Here is a 14,001-nt window from a genome sequence, read left to right on the forward strand (position 1 = left end):
AGTACTGGTTGGTGGTCTAATAGGGAGGGTATAATAGAGCCTTGTAGACCCTGCCCCTGCTGCAGCAGCAGAAATTGCCTCCAACAATAGGTCCTGTCCCACATGGCAGACCACTGGGCAGGAGAAACTGTGATACCGCCCTCTTTTGTTTAAAGTTTCAAGTCTATTGTAACACAAGTACTTGGTTATGGTCAGACTCATGCTTTGTTGCACCTCTGTAATCACCCCCAACAGTGATGTCATGGTGTGCATACGACACCCTGGAGTACACTGCGACATCACTGCAGCGAGCTTTTGTTTTTGACCGCTAGTAGCGCTATAGACCATATTCACACGGCGGCCATTTTCCTCGGACATCACACTCGGGGTGGGAAGCTGAAATGCTGTCGTTGATGTTGTATTGCTGTGCTCCAGGTTGCAAGTCGTATAAACATAGAGATTCTGACAAATAGTTTCAATTTGATGCTTCACGATCGATGAGTGACGGAAAAGACAACAGATATGCTAACGTTAGCATTCATTCATTTCTTAGCTAACATTACCGTTTGAGTGCTACATGACCCATAAGGAAAGGAGTAAATTAATTCTCAAATTATGCAGATCTGGGACACATTTCTTTCGGCCTGGAAGTAAACCATACTGGATGTAACCAAGCTAGCAATGTAACATTAGCTGCCTTGCTGTCTTTTCACCTGGTTAAGTTAGCAGTGATACACTTGCCCCACTGTCATATTACTGTAAATTGATGCAGGTTGATTATGAAACTATATAACATTAGTTAATGTTTAACATTTGCACAAGCCAGTGGATTCATTTGTAATCTGACAACTTTTGTAGAGCCAACATTGACATTTATGTTAATTGCAAACTTCACGTTTGCTAGCCTAGCATTAGCTTACAGTGTTTCCATCTGCCCCGTTTATCAATGTTGTAAAAGGAAAGTGAAGGTAAACAAGTCAAGTTTTTCAAACATCTTTCCGTTCTCCCACAGGATTTATTCAGACATTTAAGTGTTCAAGGTTTCCCACCGTCAGCATGATGTCAGAGGAAAATGGCCGCCGTGTCAATATGGTCTGTAAAACTCTTTTTTAAAAAGTGAGTCCCTTCACATGGTTTGGCTTCATGCTGTTCTGCTGATAGCTGACAGGAATTAAAAACTATACGTCAGATTCATGAACGTGTTCCTAAACCGCAGAATTGTGCGCACCTGTGTTCTTAGATTGATGAATACCAATCTCCTCATGGATTGAAAGCGTGTGCCAGTTGGCCCTAATTTAGCGATAACGCCCGAAAATGCCGTTAAAAGGGCACGAGACTGAAGGGTCGTGTGCAGACACAGACGGAAGTCAATCAAAACGCAAAAGGAACTTTAGTAGTTATGTGGAGGTACTGCAGCAGGAAGTGAGCCGCAAACGAGCGGTTAAGTGTAAATGTAGAGTTCAATTATTTTAAAAGAGCATAATGCTTTGTAAAATAACAAAAGCTATTTTTTAAAATATTATTTTAATTTAAATAATATTATATTATATAACTGTACAACAGAAGAAAATGCAATAACCACTTATTTTGCTCAAACATGTCACTGGCACTCAAGTAAGAGTACTCTTGAGTGTGCGTAGATTCTGTTCTTACCTAAGGACAAATCTCAAATAAGAAAACATTGGTGAATGTCAGAATCTTCGTCGAAAGTGCGTAAATGGGTTTTAAGAAGAAAATTCTTATTAAGAACGGTTGGTGAATGAGGCCCAATGTGTATTGGTGAATAAATCATAACTTTTGTTTGTTTTCGAGAAAACACCGTAGTGCATATTTAAAGTTAATTGTTGTTAAGTTGCACTTTAAGGTATTTTTTAACCCAGCACTTTTTAAGTGTGTTTGAGCAGGTGTCCACTGTCTGCGTGACATACAGGTTGCCACTTTCATTCTCAGGTGAAAGTAGTGCATGTGGGAGGAATTAGCTACACTGGTTTAATAATGTTACACCTGAGGCACGGAGGTCATACTGTGGTGTGGGTGTAATAGACTGTAACATGGAGTAACTATTCATGTTCCTACCCTCCTCCACACCCGGGCACACACCTTACATTAGGGAAACTCTAAAGAACTTGGATCAGTGCAAATAGCTCTCCACTCATCGGAAAGGACTTGGTTTGTTTCCTACAAGGAGATTTATCGGTAACTTGAAGGAATTAAGGGCACTGCGACAGCGGCAAATAAGCTGTGTGTGGAGCAGGAGCGTGTCAGAGGCATGTGGAGGGAGCTGCGGCGCAGTGGGCGGACCTGACAGCTGATCACTCACGCGCGGCGAGCGGAGCTTCACTTCAGCACCGAGGACAGAGGCGGAGGGAGCCGCTCCTGACCCGAGCATCCACCCTGCGGCTGTTCCACCTGTGGGATTCACTGAACCAGGAAGAAGCATCCCATCAAACACTTGGATGGATTTGAAGCTGCTGAATAAGGTTGGCGGTGAAATGCAAAGTAATTAAAATGCTGTTAACCCCTTTTTCGTTTTATTTTATTTTTGACATGTTTCTCTTGTTTTCTTTACAGAATTTATCCACTGTCCCACAACAGTAACTCAGATTTTTTGTTTTTGACTGCTCACTATGGAATATCTCTGTGGTCTTTGGAGGATGGTGTGAGGAGGAAGAAACCAAAGGAGTCCTTCTCATTTGGAATAATCATAAGTCTTTAAACATGAATGGTTATAATTTCACCGGTCTGAACTCCACTGATGAAGCACAGGCTTACCCATACTCGACGTCAATAGACGACCCCCTGTACAGGCAATACAAGCCCCCAGTGAAGGACCTCATCCCTTTGCCAAAGGCGGTGGTGTACCTGCTCATGGCTGCCCTGGTAGTAGTTGGAGTTGCCTATGCTATAGTTGGACATCTCATCAAGGATCTGGCCATTGACATAGCAGGTATGACCTCATGAGAAATTTAATTTAAGATATAATTACGCTGGTACCACTTTATAATAAGACTACCCTTATAAATGATTTATAAATAGTTTACAATTAGGTTATTAATTCGGTTGTTAACACTTTATAAATCATAAATAAAAAATAAAAACAAGTTATAACAGATTTATTTATTCAGTTTTTATACATTCATTTATATATTAATATATAACTGGTAAAATGAGCCTTATTGTAAAGTGTCATAATTTATTATTCACTTACAAGTTTTTATAACTGGTAAAGGAGTCTTATAGTAACTGAATAATAAATTATGATTTTTTTTTCACTTTACAATAAGGTTCCTTTTACCACTTATAAATGTTTGTAACTCATTGGTAAGATTAATCAGTAGTAACTATTAACTTAATCTTGCCAAATAAGGAGTCTGCATCATCAATGTAGGTACATTACACTTTTATTAGAGTCAGTCCACTATGGATTATCATTTGTCATGTTGCTCGTGCTCAAATGAAACAGAAACATGGCACATCTGGATGCATGATACTAATGCAAAGACAAGGGGTAGTTACACATTAGCAGTGTTTCCCACACCTCTGTCACTTGAACTCAAGTATCCTTTCATCAACACCACTATGTTCCAGCTGTGGTCAGATTTTAAACTAGATGTTATTTAACTCTGTAAAGTGGTTTCAGTCATTTATCCATCACTTTTTTTTGCTGATGGTTACATGTATTTACTTTTGGCTTTTTGTTCATCCAGCTGAAATTATCTCACCATTTATCCACTTTTTAATGTCTGAACAGTTCATTCATGACTCTTAGCTAATATGATCTACTCACTGGCACATGTACCTCTGGTTGGGAATCTGATTGTCAGCAGCCACTCACCTCACATCTGTTTGTTATTGGTGGTTTTATTAGATCAAATCTCTAACCCATGCCTCCCTTGTTTAGAATGCGTGTTGGGTCCGACTGGTGATGAAGATATAGACAAAGACAACAACGCGCACCGCATGGCCCCCAGCCATCCTCCCTCTGCACATCCATTTGCCCACAATGCCTTCCACGTGTGGGACCAGGACGACGTGGTCATCTCCATCCCCCACGATCAAAGCCCCCAGACCAGCCCGCTGCTGCTGGCTGCCATTCCCTACATGCCCTCTTTCTTCCCACACACACACAGCCCGACCAGCCACAGCCCTATGGCCTTCTCTGGCAGCCCAGGACCGACCACGGAGACCAGCATCCCCAGGGAATAAATACTTGGGATATGTGGCCGTCAAGAGGTCGTTATCATATATGTGTAGAAACCCCCCGTTTCATGTTCCCCTCCTCTGCCAGCAGACATACAATAACACTGGGAAATCTTCTGTGTCCTGTCTTACATTGTAAATGAGAAAGTGTCTCACACATGTATCAACAGAAAAGTCAAAGCAAACACCCTGAAGGACATCCCAAGGACACAAAGGACTACTGAAGATCATTGTCTCTGTGTGCCTGAGCTTCACTGAGAAGCTGTTAGACACGTTAGATGAAGTTTAGCAGACACTACATGTGTGCTGGGTACAGTACAGAAAACCTACCGTCTTACTTCCCTGTGGATGAAATAAAGGTTTTTTTTCTAAACAAAGCACAATGTCAGAGTGGAGCTGGAGCTGCTGACGGTTCAGTGTGAGTGACTTGTGTTTGTATCAGTGGGGTGAGATTGAAAGATTGTCCATCTGTTGCACCGATATAATCCACCTGCGCAACAAGAGACGAGTGTGAACAGATCACCAGTCGTGACACTTCAGTTACCGCTGTTACTTTAAAGTTCTGAACAATAAGGTTCAGGAGATCAGTATCTGTAGGTGTCGCATCCACAAAGCTGCTTCCAGCCTGTAAACCAGCTGGCTGTCTCTCACACTTTGGTAAAATGTTATTTCAAGACACTGAGGGATTAGCTTAAGAGGAAGACTTAACAGAGTTCCAGCAATTCAACATGTACACAACACAACTTAATCCTGCGGCCTTTATCGCAGGTGTCACGCGCACTCATGGACCCCCCCCCCCTCCATCTGGTATGCAGAGCCTATCAGCGCAGTTTATAGCACAAAAGTGTATGTGGCATGCTGGGAAAGTGAGCTAACTTCTCATTTAAGAGCAGCTCACTGCAGCTTCTATTCCTGGACGTCATCATGTGTTCAGTGAGGAGAAAGGAAAACCTACAATGACTCGTTTTGCTGCCGCTTTCAAAATCCCTTTAATCAAGTCAGAAAGAATTTTTATGCAAATTAAAAAAAAGGCCTGAAACACATTTGAAAGCTACAAAATCCAGAACACCCTCAGGTTAATATTGTTTGGCAAGACCTTTTATAGAAAGGAGGTGAAAGGATTCTGGTAAATTTAAAACCTTTGCAGACACACTTTATTTACAACTCCAGTGTCACGTAATCAGTTCTTAAAGCAAGAGCTTAGTAAGTTAATTCAAGCTCCGAACTGTCTCTGAACTTTAGTCTAAAGCCGTGAAATGAAGAAAATGTCTCTGTGCTTGTGTTTGATATCAGATGAACTGTATTCAGGGTGTGATTTGAGATGAGGACATCAGGAAGTCACAAGTTTACAAGTGAGCCAGACACAGACACAGTCACAGTCAGATAATTGCAGGATTACATCACTCCCGCATCAAGAAACACACAAGTCAGATTATATTAGTATTTGGAAAAACTTTAATTTTGTGTTTCAACAGTTTGTCTGCATTTTTCCTCTGTACAAGTCGGTTGTATCTGTAGTAACTTAATGTAAAAAAACAAAACAAATAGGTCTCGCTGGTCTGTAACAAAGTCAGGACTCACTGATGTTTTACGTAGCAGCAGAGTATCAAGTTCATACAAACGCTGACGCTACAAGTTAAAGCCCTTTGAAAACCTGTTTGAGATCTGAATGGAGAAACACCTCCGCCCGCTCAGATTCAGATGAGCTGTCAGGTGGAGGGATTCCTCAACCGAGAGTCAGATGTTACACAGCAAAGGTAAAGTCTGTCCATCCAAAAATATGAATATTAATAATAGCTGCGTGAAACTCAGGATTCCAGTCGACAGATGGGGCTGTCGTAAACCATCTGCAGGTTCACCTTGTGTCCCACCAGCTCTCTAATGTTGTTGATGCCGTATTTAATCATGGTTGGCCTGCGGGACAGAGGACAAGTGAGCAACAGTTCATGTTGTACAAAACACAGCCATAACAGTGTTTTTTTGTGTTGCATCTACTCGAGGTCTGACAGGTCAGAGCAAAAACAACAGGACTGGTTAGAAAGGGGGGGGGGGGATTACTCAGTGTGGGATTATCGAGCCTTTCCCAGCTCACTCGCCCCACAGTTATTAGCTGTGACACTCACTTAAATCTCAAATTACAAGATTTAAATTCAAAAAACTATTCTTCAATCAGCAGCAGTGTGACCAACAGACGATTAACATGATTTTAATTAGCTAGCAAACACACTAATAATCAACATAGTTTATGGTACAACATGAAAAATTGCAATAAATATTGTAAATAGCAAATCCCAATCATGAATACACAGGGATAATCCTCTGCAGACGAACCTAAATATCTGATATGTGGGTCAGATGTGAGCTCAGTGCCTACACAACTACAGGACTGATGACGTCTACAGACACAATCACACACCTACAATCCACACACACACACACACAGATGTGTTCCCATTTTCAAAACCCACATCGTCTTCCAGCCGACATGACAGTAAAATAAAATGCAGGTCAGCTGTGATCTCTTAAAGCTGCAGACGCCCCGAACACTTTAAATTCCTATTTGATGCGCGTGTGTGTGTGTGTGTGTGTGTGTGTGTGTGTGTGTGTGTGTGTGTGTGTGTGTTCACCTCTCCAGAGACAGGCCCCAGGCGATGACGGACACGTCCTCAGGAAGACCCATGGGCAGCAGCATCTCTGGTCTGAAGATCCCAGAGTTTCCCACCTCCACCCACTTCTTTAGTCCTGTATGTACGAAACCAAACAGTTGGTGGGACAAACCAAAAAAACAAAACAGAACTGCCACATGAAAAGGCAGAAAGAAGGAAGAAGAAACAACTGGATACAGCTGCTGTCTAATTTACTTATGTGGAATAATAGGTCAAAGGATATTTCAGTTACAAACAGCTTGTGGGAAAAAAAAAAAAAAAAGTCAATAAATTTAGTTTTAGCTTAAACTTTTCTTTAGCGACGGCTAACCATGATTAGCTCAAAGCTAACACTAGCTTTGATTTAGTCTTAAGTCAAGATTTATGATAAGACTGGCACTCGTGGACAGAAAACAGCAGCCAGGTGAACGCACAGCGACACAGGTAGAACAGAGGAGGAGGATCATACCTTCATGGTAGCTGAACACTTCCATGCTGGGCTCTGTGTACGGGTTGAAGGCAGGCTTGAAGCGCAGTTTGGTAATTCCTGGAAGAAAAACAAATGAGTAATAAGCAAAACATTACACAGAAAATTTGATCTGCAATTCATGCTTTTGGTGACACAATGTAGATGATGGATGATTCTGAGCGTTTACACAGAGCAATACGCATCAATAAGCACAACTAGCATCTCAGAAACACTCAAGTTGTTAATCCCAAAATAAATCCTGACCTAGTTTGGTGAAGAACTGATGCAGGATGCCCATGAGGTCTCCCAGTGTGAGTCCATAGTCGGCCACCACGCCCTCGATCTGGTGGAACTCGGCGAGATGGGTGGCGTCCAGGGTCTCGTTCCTGAACACCCGGTCGATGGAGAAGTACTTGACGGGGGTGAACTTCTCCTGGTGGATGATTGCGGTTCGAGGAAGAAGAGGCTCATGCTTAATGACAACACTTACGCTATGTGGTCAAAAGTATGCAGACACCTGCAGCTTTCTGCAACTTGGCTGCAGGGATTTTCTTCCCTTTCAGCCAAAAGAGCTTCAGCAAAGTCAGACATCAGACTCAGCTCAGTCACTGTTCCAATTCATCCCAAAGGTGGCTTCATCTGCCAGCTGTTTATTATTGATAAACAGACCCCCGTAACCTCCTGAACATTTGAACAAGTGTGTGTTCTGTATGTGCAACTCACCTGCTGTGCAAGTTTATACAACATGCGTGCGCTGACCGCCGTGGTGTGAGTACGGAGGATGTTCTTCTGAGCCTCTTCTATCTTCCAGTCGTATTTGTACCTGAAAGAGGCAGGATACCGACTTTGTTGATCCTGCTGCGGGAAGCAGAGACGGCTGTAATGTTACCTGTAACGCGAGCGCTTGATTATGTCTTACCCCTGTGAACCGAAGCCTCCCTCTGAGTGGACCCGCTTCACTCTCTCCAGATAGTCCTGAGGGAACTCATGGGCGAGTGCTGGGTCTGGAAAATAATGTTCACGGTAAATCATCAGTGTGAATCACTTGGACTGGACACAGAGAGAACTGTATCTCACACACACACACACTTACCGGATAGGAAGAAAGTGTCGTGCTGGTCTCTGGCCGGATGCTGTTGGGGCTGGAACAGGGAGTCGAAGTTCCAGAAAGAGCTTTCTATGAAGTTGTTGGTCGGCATCTCGGTGAAGCTGCAGAAAAACACAAATTTAGTGGGTGGGTGTGTGGGTGTGTGTGTGTGTGTGTGGGCTTCTTTCACAGCTACTCACCCCATCTCCAGGAAGATCTGCCTGAACTGTGTTCGAACCTTCATCAGCGGGTGCAGGTGGCCACAGTCTGGGGCTACACCCATGGCCTCAAAGTTGTAGGGCTTAAATTTCTTCTCTTTCCAGTTTCCACTTCATCACAAACACCAGAAGAATAAAAAAAGGAGAGAAGTTAGAGGAGGGAGGGCTGTCTGCAGCTTCAGCAAACCACTGTATCCTTGCTGCTTTTCAATAAATACATTTTCCACAATCAGATAACGATGCATAATAATTCTCCTAAAAACCACCATCATCTGAGCATTTATTATCTGCAGCCATCAAATCTATGATGTCCACAATCAGCGCAGAGAAGTAAAAGCACCATCAATTTGAAATTTGGGCAACATCTGGATACAGCTTTTAACTAAATCCCCTCTATGATATGATTTCATGCAAACCTGAGACGAGAGCTTTTTTCATTCTGCTGACACGTTAATGCCTCCGAATGAAAACAGAATAAGCTGTATGAGCGTGTCTGTTATTTATTTATTTAACCTGATTTTCTTCTTGCAGATACAGACGCCCATCGCAGGGTTCAGATATACATTTACACATTTCAGATTTTTGAATGTCGTCATGTCAAAATCATAAGCAGCTGTTCACTTGTGTGACTGGTTCAATTTCTCATTAGAAAAAGCAACACAAGAAAAATAATTAACCGTCTCAAGACCATTAAAAAAAAACGGAACTTGAATTTTCCAACATGCCAGTCTAAATGAATCAGGTCACAGCATTTGCTCTGGTTACACTGAATGAATGTCCTGCCCTGCCTTTAGGACAAAGTCCTCATCTTTGGACTTGTCCCCTTTTTATGGCCAGAGGTTTCTCTGTGTCCTCTGTTTGAGACCCTGCACACCGTCACTGACCGTCAGAGGAGGGCAAACAGGACACGATCTCCAGTTGTGCTCAAGTTTATATAAAAAAAATCAGACACGATTCAAAAACATTTAAAAACTAGTCCAGATAAGTAGAGAGTGGACTCACGTGGCAATCATCTCAGGCGTGAGCTCCGTCTCCTGTTTGGTGAGGGTGGTGCTGAAGGAGTTTCCTTTAGTGATCCAGTAAGTCTTCACCGTGCTAAAAGCAGAAATAAAAAAAAAATTTAAAAAATGACTCAGAACAACAATAAAGACACTGTGAGTGGCTCAATACACCATGTGTGTTTCCCTCCAGACGTGAGGCTGAGAACTGAGGCCAAACAGTTCAAACTTGGTTTCATCAGACCAGAGAATCTTGTTCTCACAGTCTGAGAGTCGCAGCCTCCAGCTCTAGTAGGAGTCCTGGTTGTTTCAAACTTCTTCCATGTAAGAATGACGGAAGTCACTGTTCGTCTGAGGAACCGTCAAGAAAGCAGAATTTCTTTTTTGTATCTGTGCCTCGACACAATCCCGTCTCTGAGCTCTGCAGGCAGCGCCTTCCCCTCATGGTTTGGTTTTTGCTGTGATCTGCGTCGTCAGCTGTGAGACCTGATATAGGCAGGTGTGTGCCTTTCTCAATCAGGTCCAATCAGCTGAATTGACCACAGGTGGACTCCAATCAAGGTGTAGAAACATTTCAGAGGTGATCAAAAGAAATGGGAGGAAACTGAGTCTCTAAATGAACAATATCGACAAATATATTCTCAACAACCGATCATTTTAACTTGTTTTTTTTCTGGTCACTCAAGCAAGTATGAATTGATAATGAAAATAGTCGTTACTTGCAGACTATTATTATCTTTACTTCTTGCCTTAACCGGACATGGCGTCACAGTCTGCATCATTTATTTAATGTACGTCAATGTAGAGGATTTAAAAACAGTGAAAAAAACCACATTGTGACGTATTCGGTCACTCAGTAAACGTCACTACATCATGTTTTATTACGCTCAGCGGTCAATATTTCCTGGTAAGATCCTCTCTAAGGAGGGTGATGCTTAGTTATATCAGCTTAGTGCATCTGTAGTCCAGCTAACGGTTCATGAGAGATTGTATTTCTGAGTAAGAGGATTTTGGAAGAATGTTCACCTTGGTCTCGATCCAGAGAAAATTTCACTCGTCTAAACGACAAAATCCAAAATGTAGTCATCCGTGGACATTGTGAGGTTAATGTTGGTGATTAGTTTTGCATCTATATAATGAACAATGTTTTTTGAGTATTTAGATTATCTCCATGACAAATTTGAACTTCATGGTAAAGTCTTATTTTGTCTACATTTTAAATATCCGATGCTAAATCTGCAAACTGGAGTAGTCAACATGGTTCAGTCAACTTCAATCTCGTGTAGCGGAGGAGGAGACTTGGAAACACACAGTGGCCTCGGAGGACGACCAGCTTTGATTCTTTAGAAATTTTGTTTGGTCATAATGTCAATTATTTCATCCATTAAGTGGTGAATTGTTTTGTCTATAAAATAGTGAAAATGGCCACCGCGGTTACCTAAAGCCCAGGGTGATGTCTTCATATTGTTAGTTTACTCTGACGATCTGAAGCCAAACAACCTTCAGTTTTATATCATATAAAACAAAGAAAAGCATCGTCACAAATCAGAGAATGGTTCAGTCATTTCTGCTCGAAAAACGACTGAAATTATCGTTTCAGACTGAATGAAAACTGAGTCTGTAGCTTCCCCTTACAACCAGAGTTGTTCATTTGCACATCCAAGGAAAATCTGATGATTAGGTCTCTTCTAAAAACGGAGGCTTTAGTTATCAGGGACCTCAAATAGTGTTACGTCATGTCCATTTAACTTCGTGGCTCTGCACTAAGCCCTGATACCGACATCACCCTGAGATGTGGCTGTTTGTTGTAGGAATTAAAAAGCCGCAAAGACACACGAGGGAACTTCAAACTGTCCCAAAGATCTTTCCTCACAAACCCACACAACACATTCTTCTCACACAAGACTAACGCTGCATGCTGATAGGGTAATGAATGAACCTGCAAAGTTAAACTAGTTGAGTTCATGGCTGTGTTACAAAACAGAAGGACTCCAATCTGCACCCTGTGTGATGAAATCTCGGTCAGCTGCTGTATTCGCAGAAGCAAAGATGCAAACCCATATTTTCTGGCAGGCTTGGGATCATAAGGAGTTGCAAAACACTGCTGGCAACAGGAAGCAATTATTCAATGAAACTGTTAATAACGTTTATGGATGGCACTGAGCCACAACAAACCTTCTACTGCCACCTACTGGCAGACAAAGGAGCACATTCAGCATTTACGTCTAAAGGTCTGTGGGACTTACACTTCAGAGAGCAGCTTCCTCTTCTTCAGCTCGTTCTTCTCCTTCTCTTCCAGCTGAGACGTGTTGCCTTTCTGTACGAGGAGCAGCTTCTGTCTGACCTGGTCGTCTATGCTCTCCACCTGAGCACCAACACATAACACAACAAACACACATACGACTTATTCACGGGGACCGCCGATCACACAAGGCACAAGATAGCAGGTTGTTATAAAGAAACACATACAGTCCTGAATATCCTCGGGCCGCCCTCGTGTGCCTTGTCCACTCTGATCCACTTGTTGGACATGGCCTTGCTGAAACCGATCTTCCCAAAGGACAGTTTCTACACAGGGACGAATGAAGAAGTTCATCAATGTCACTGAAAACACAACCTCAAAGTATTTGTTATAAATAAGCTGTTCAAAATTAGAAATAAAAATTTGTCAGCATTTAGGATCAAAATCTCAGCTGAGTGAGTGTGATTAACTTTCAGTTTTTAGCTGTGATTAAGGGAGGCAAGGGTAATTGGACACAAGGAAAATAATTTCAAAATAAAACAGGAAATCATAAATTCAACACCAGTCATTTTAGGGGCAGATCATGACAATTAGAGTATCAAGTTCCTAACTTTATATGGTAATAATATATAAAAAACAATAGGAATGATAATTTTCTTCCAATAAATTCCACCAGGAACATGATGGAAAATAATCTCAAATTTTGAGAATGAAGAGAATTAATTAGAGGAATGTTATAATGGATGTGCAGATTTGCAGATGAGTCACGTGGTCTTCACTCCCAACACTGTACACCCTTTCATCTAGAGGGCTTAAATCTCAATCCACCAACACTTGTTTAGTTGTGGCTGTAAACTGTAGTGATTAAGTTAAATTAAATTTGTTCATATGGTAAATTATCTAAAACATAAATCTCTCACATTATTGATGTTCAAACAAATCTTAAAAACTGAATCTTAAAACTGACTATGTTGAACCACCATTGTGACTGAATCAGAAGCTTTTAGCAGTGCAGCACCTCTCACTGTTGTCAGCTAAAAGCTTATAAAAGACAGCTAAACTTTAATTCTTTAAAAGGCTGGTTTTTGTGTACTTGTCCTTTTTTAGTATTTTGGAAAATTAGTATTTTACTTCAGTGTTTTTTTGTTTTAAGTGTCCAGTTTTCAGAGGAGGTCAGTTGAATATTTGGGAGTCATTTTCATCCTTCCCCTTCGTGTCCGCACCTGAACCCACATTAAACTAAATGTTCACACGAGCTTCTCCCTCAGTTTCAGTCCTGCAGGGGACGGGTCACTCCCACCGTGGTCGACCTGACCCGTCCACCGGTAGCACTCACCATGAGCTCACTCTGTGCCAGACCCTCCACCGGGACGGAGCCGAAGACCCGGGCTTCCTGGCTGCCTTGCTCGGCTATCTCCGTGCCCTCATCCGTCAGCTCCCAGCGCTTGGAGGAGCGCAGCTCGGCTGAGATTACCTGGACAGAACAAACATGGCTGTCACCTCACCTGTATGTCACTTTAATGGTGTAAATATACATTTTATTTGACCCAGTGTATTATACTGCACTTAAGTGTTCTCACAACATCGAGCTTATTAAACCGGTCAAACCGGTCTGACTGACAGCTCTCGACTCTTTAAACTTGACGTCCTTATTGCATCAGTCACACTAAATGAACAGTGTTGACGGTGACAGTCGGACTTCCGTCGCCACTCATCCCGGGAAACTCACGTCGCCGACGGCCTGCAGACTCTTCACGGCTCCGACGATGACCTGGTGGTCCAGCCCGAGACTGTTAGCCACTTCCAGGCTGTCCACGCCATCGTCCGCCTTCTCAATCCGCTGTAGGAGCGTCTCCACCACACCGGTGTCCGCCATGCTGGAGCCCTGCGAAGCAAAGAAGGACCGGATGTGACGTCGTTGTCCCAAAGGCCGAATATACTGAAGTAGCGAAACGTAAAAACTGAGGAAACGAATTACCGTAAATACTGTTGTCAATTTATTTTTCCACTGCCCGTATGGTAATTTTGGGGAAAAAAGATTATTTTCGGCATCCTAGAAGATCAGAAACTGTGTTGAATCTCCCTGTTGGCCAAATTTAAATAAAATAATCAAAATAAAAAAATAATAAATGAAATAAAAAATAAATTAATAGGGTATTCATT

General features: G+C 42.2%; 1 protein-coding gene across 1 annotated transcript; it reads right to left on the reverse strand.

Annotated features, from left to right (window-relative positions):
• Positions 1-5,613: 5,613 nt before the first annotated feature.
• Positions 5,614-13,750, reverse strand: farsa (phenylalanyl-tRNA synthetase alpha subunit). Its single transcript, XM_022747900.1, has 13 exons — positions 13,568-13,750; positions 13,175-13,312; positions 12,066-12,164; positions 11,843-11,961; positions 9,601-9,693; positions 8,581-8,709; positions 8,387-8,502; positions 8,213-8,297; positions 8,017-8,116; positions 7,558-7,726; positions 7,294-7,371; positions 6,807-6,921; positions 5,614-6,093 (listed from the first exon to the last, which is right to left on the reverse strand). Exons 1-13 carry the CDS (start codon positions 13,712-13,714, stop codon positions 5,988-5,990), a joined length of 1,494 nt encoding a protein of 497 aa, XP_022603621.1. The 5' UTR covers positions 13,715-13,750; the 3' UTR covers positions 5,614-5,987.
• Positions 13,751-14,001: the final 251 nt, after the last annotated feature.

The sequence above is a fragment of the Seriola dumerili genome, unplaced genomic scaffold (assembly GCF_002260705.1).
Source record: "Seriola dumerili isolate Sdu_G_001 unplaced genomic scaffold, Sdu_1.0 BDQW01000113.1, whole genome shotgun sequence".
Taxonomy (NCBI): Eukaryota; Metazoa; Chordata; class Actinopteri; order Carangiformes; family Carangidae; genus Seriola; species Seriola dumerili.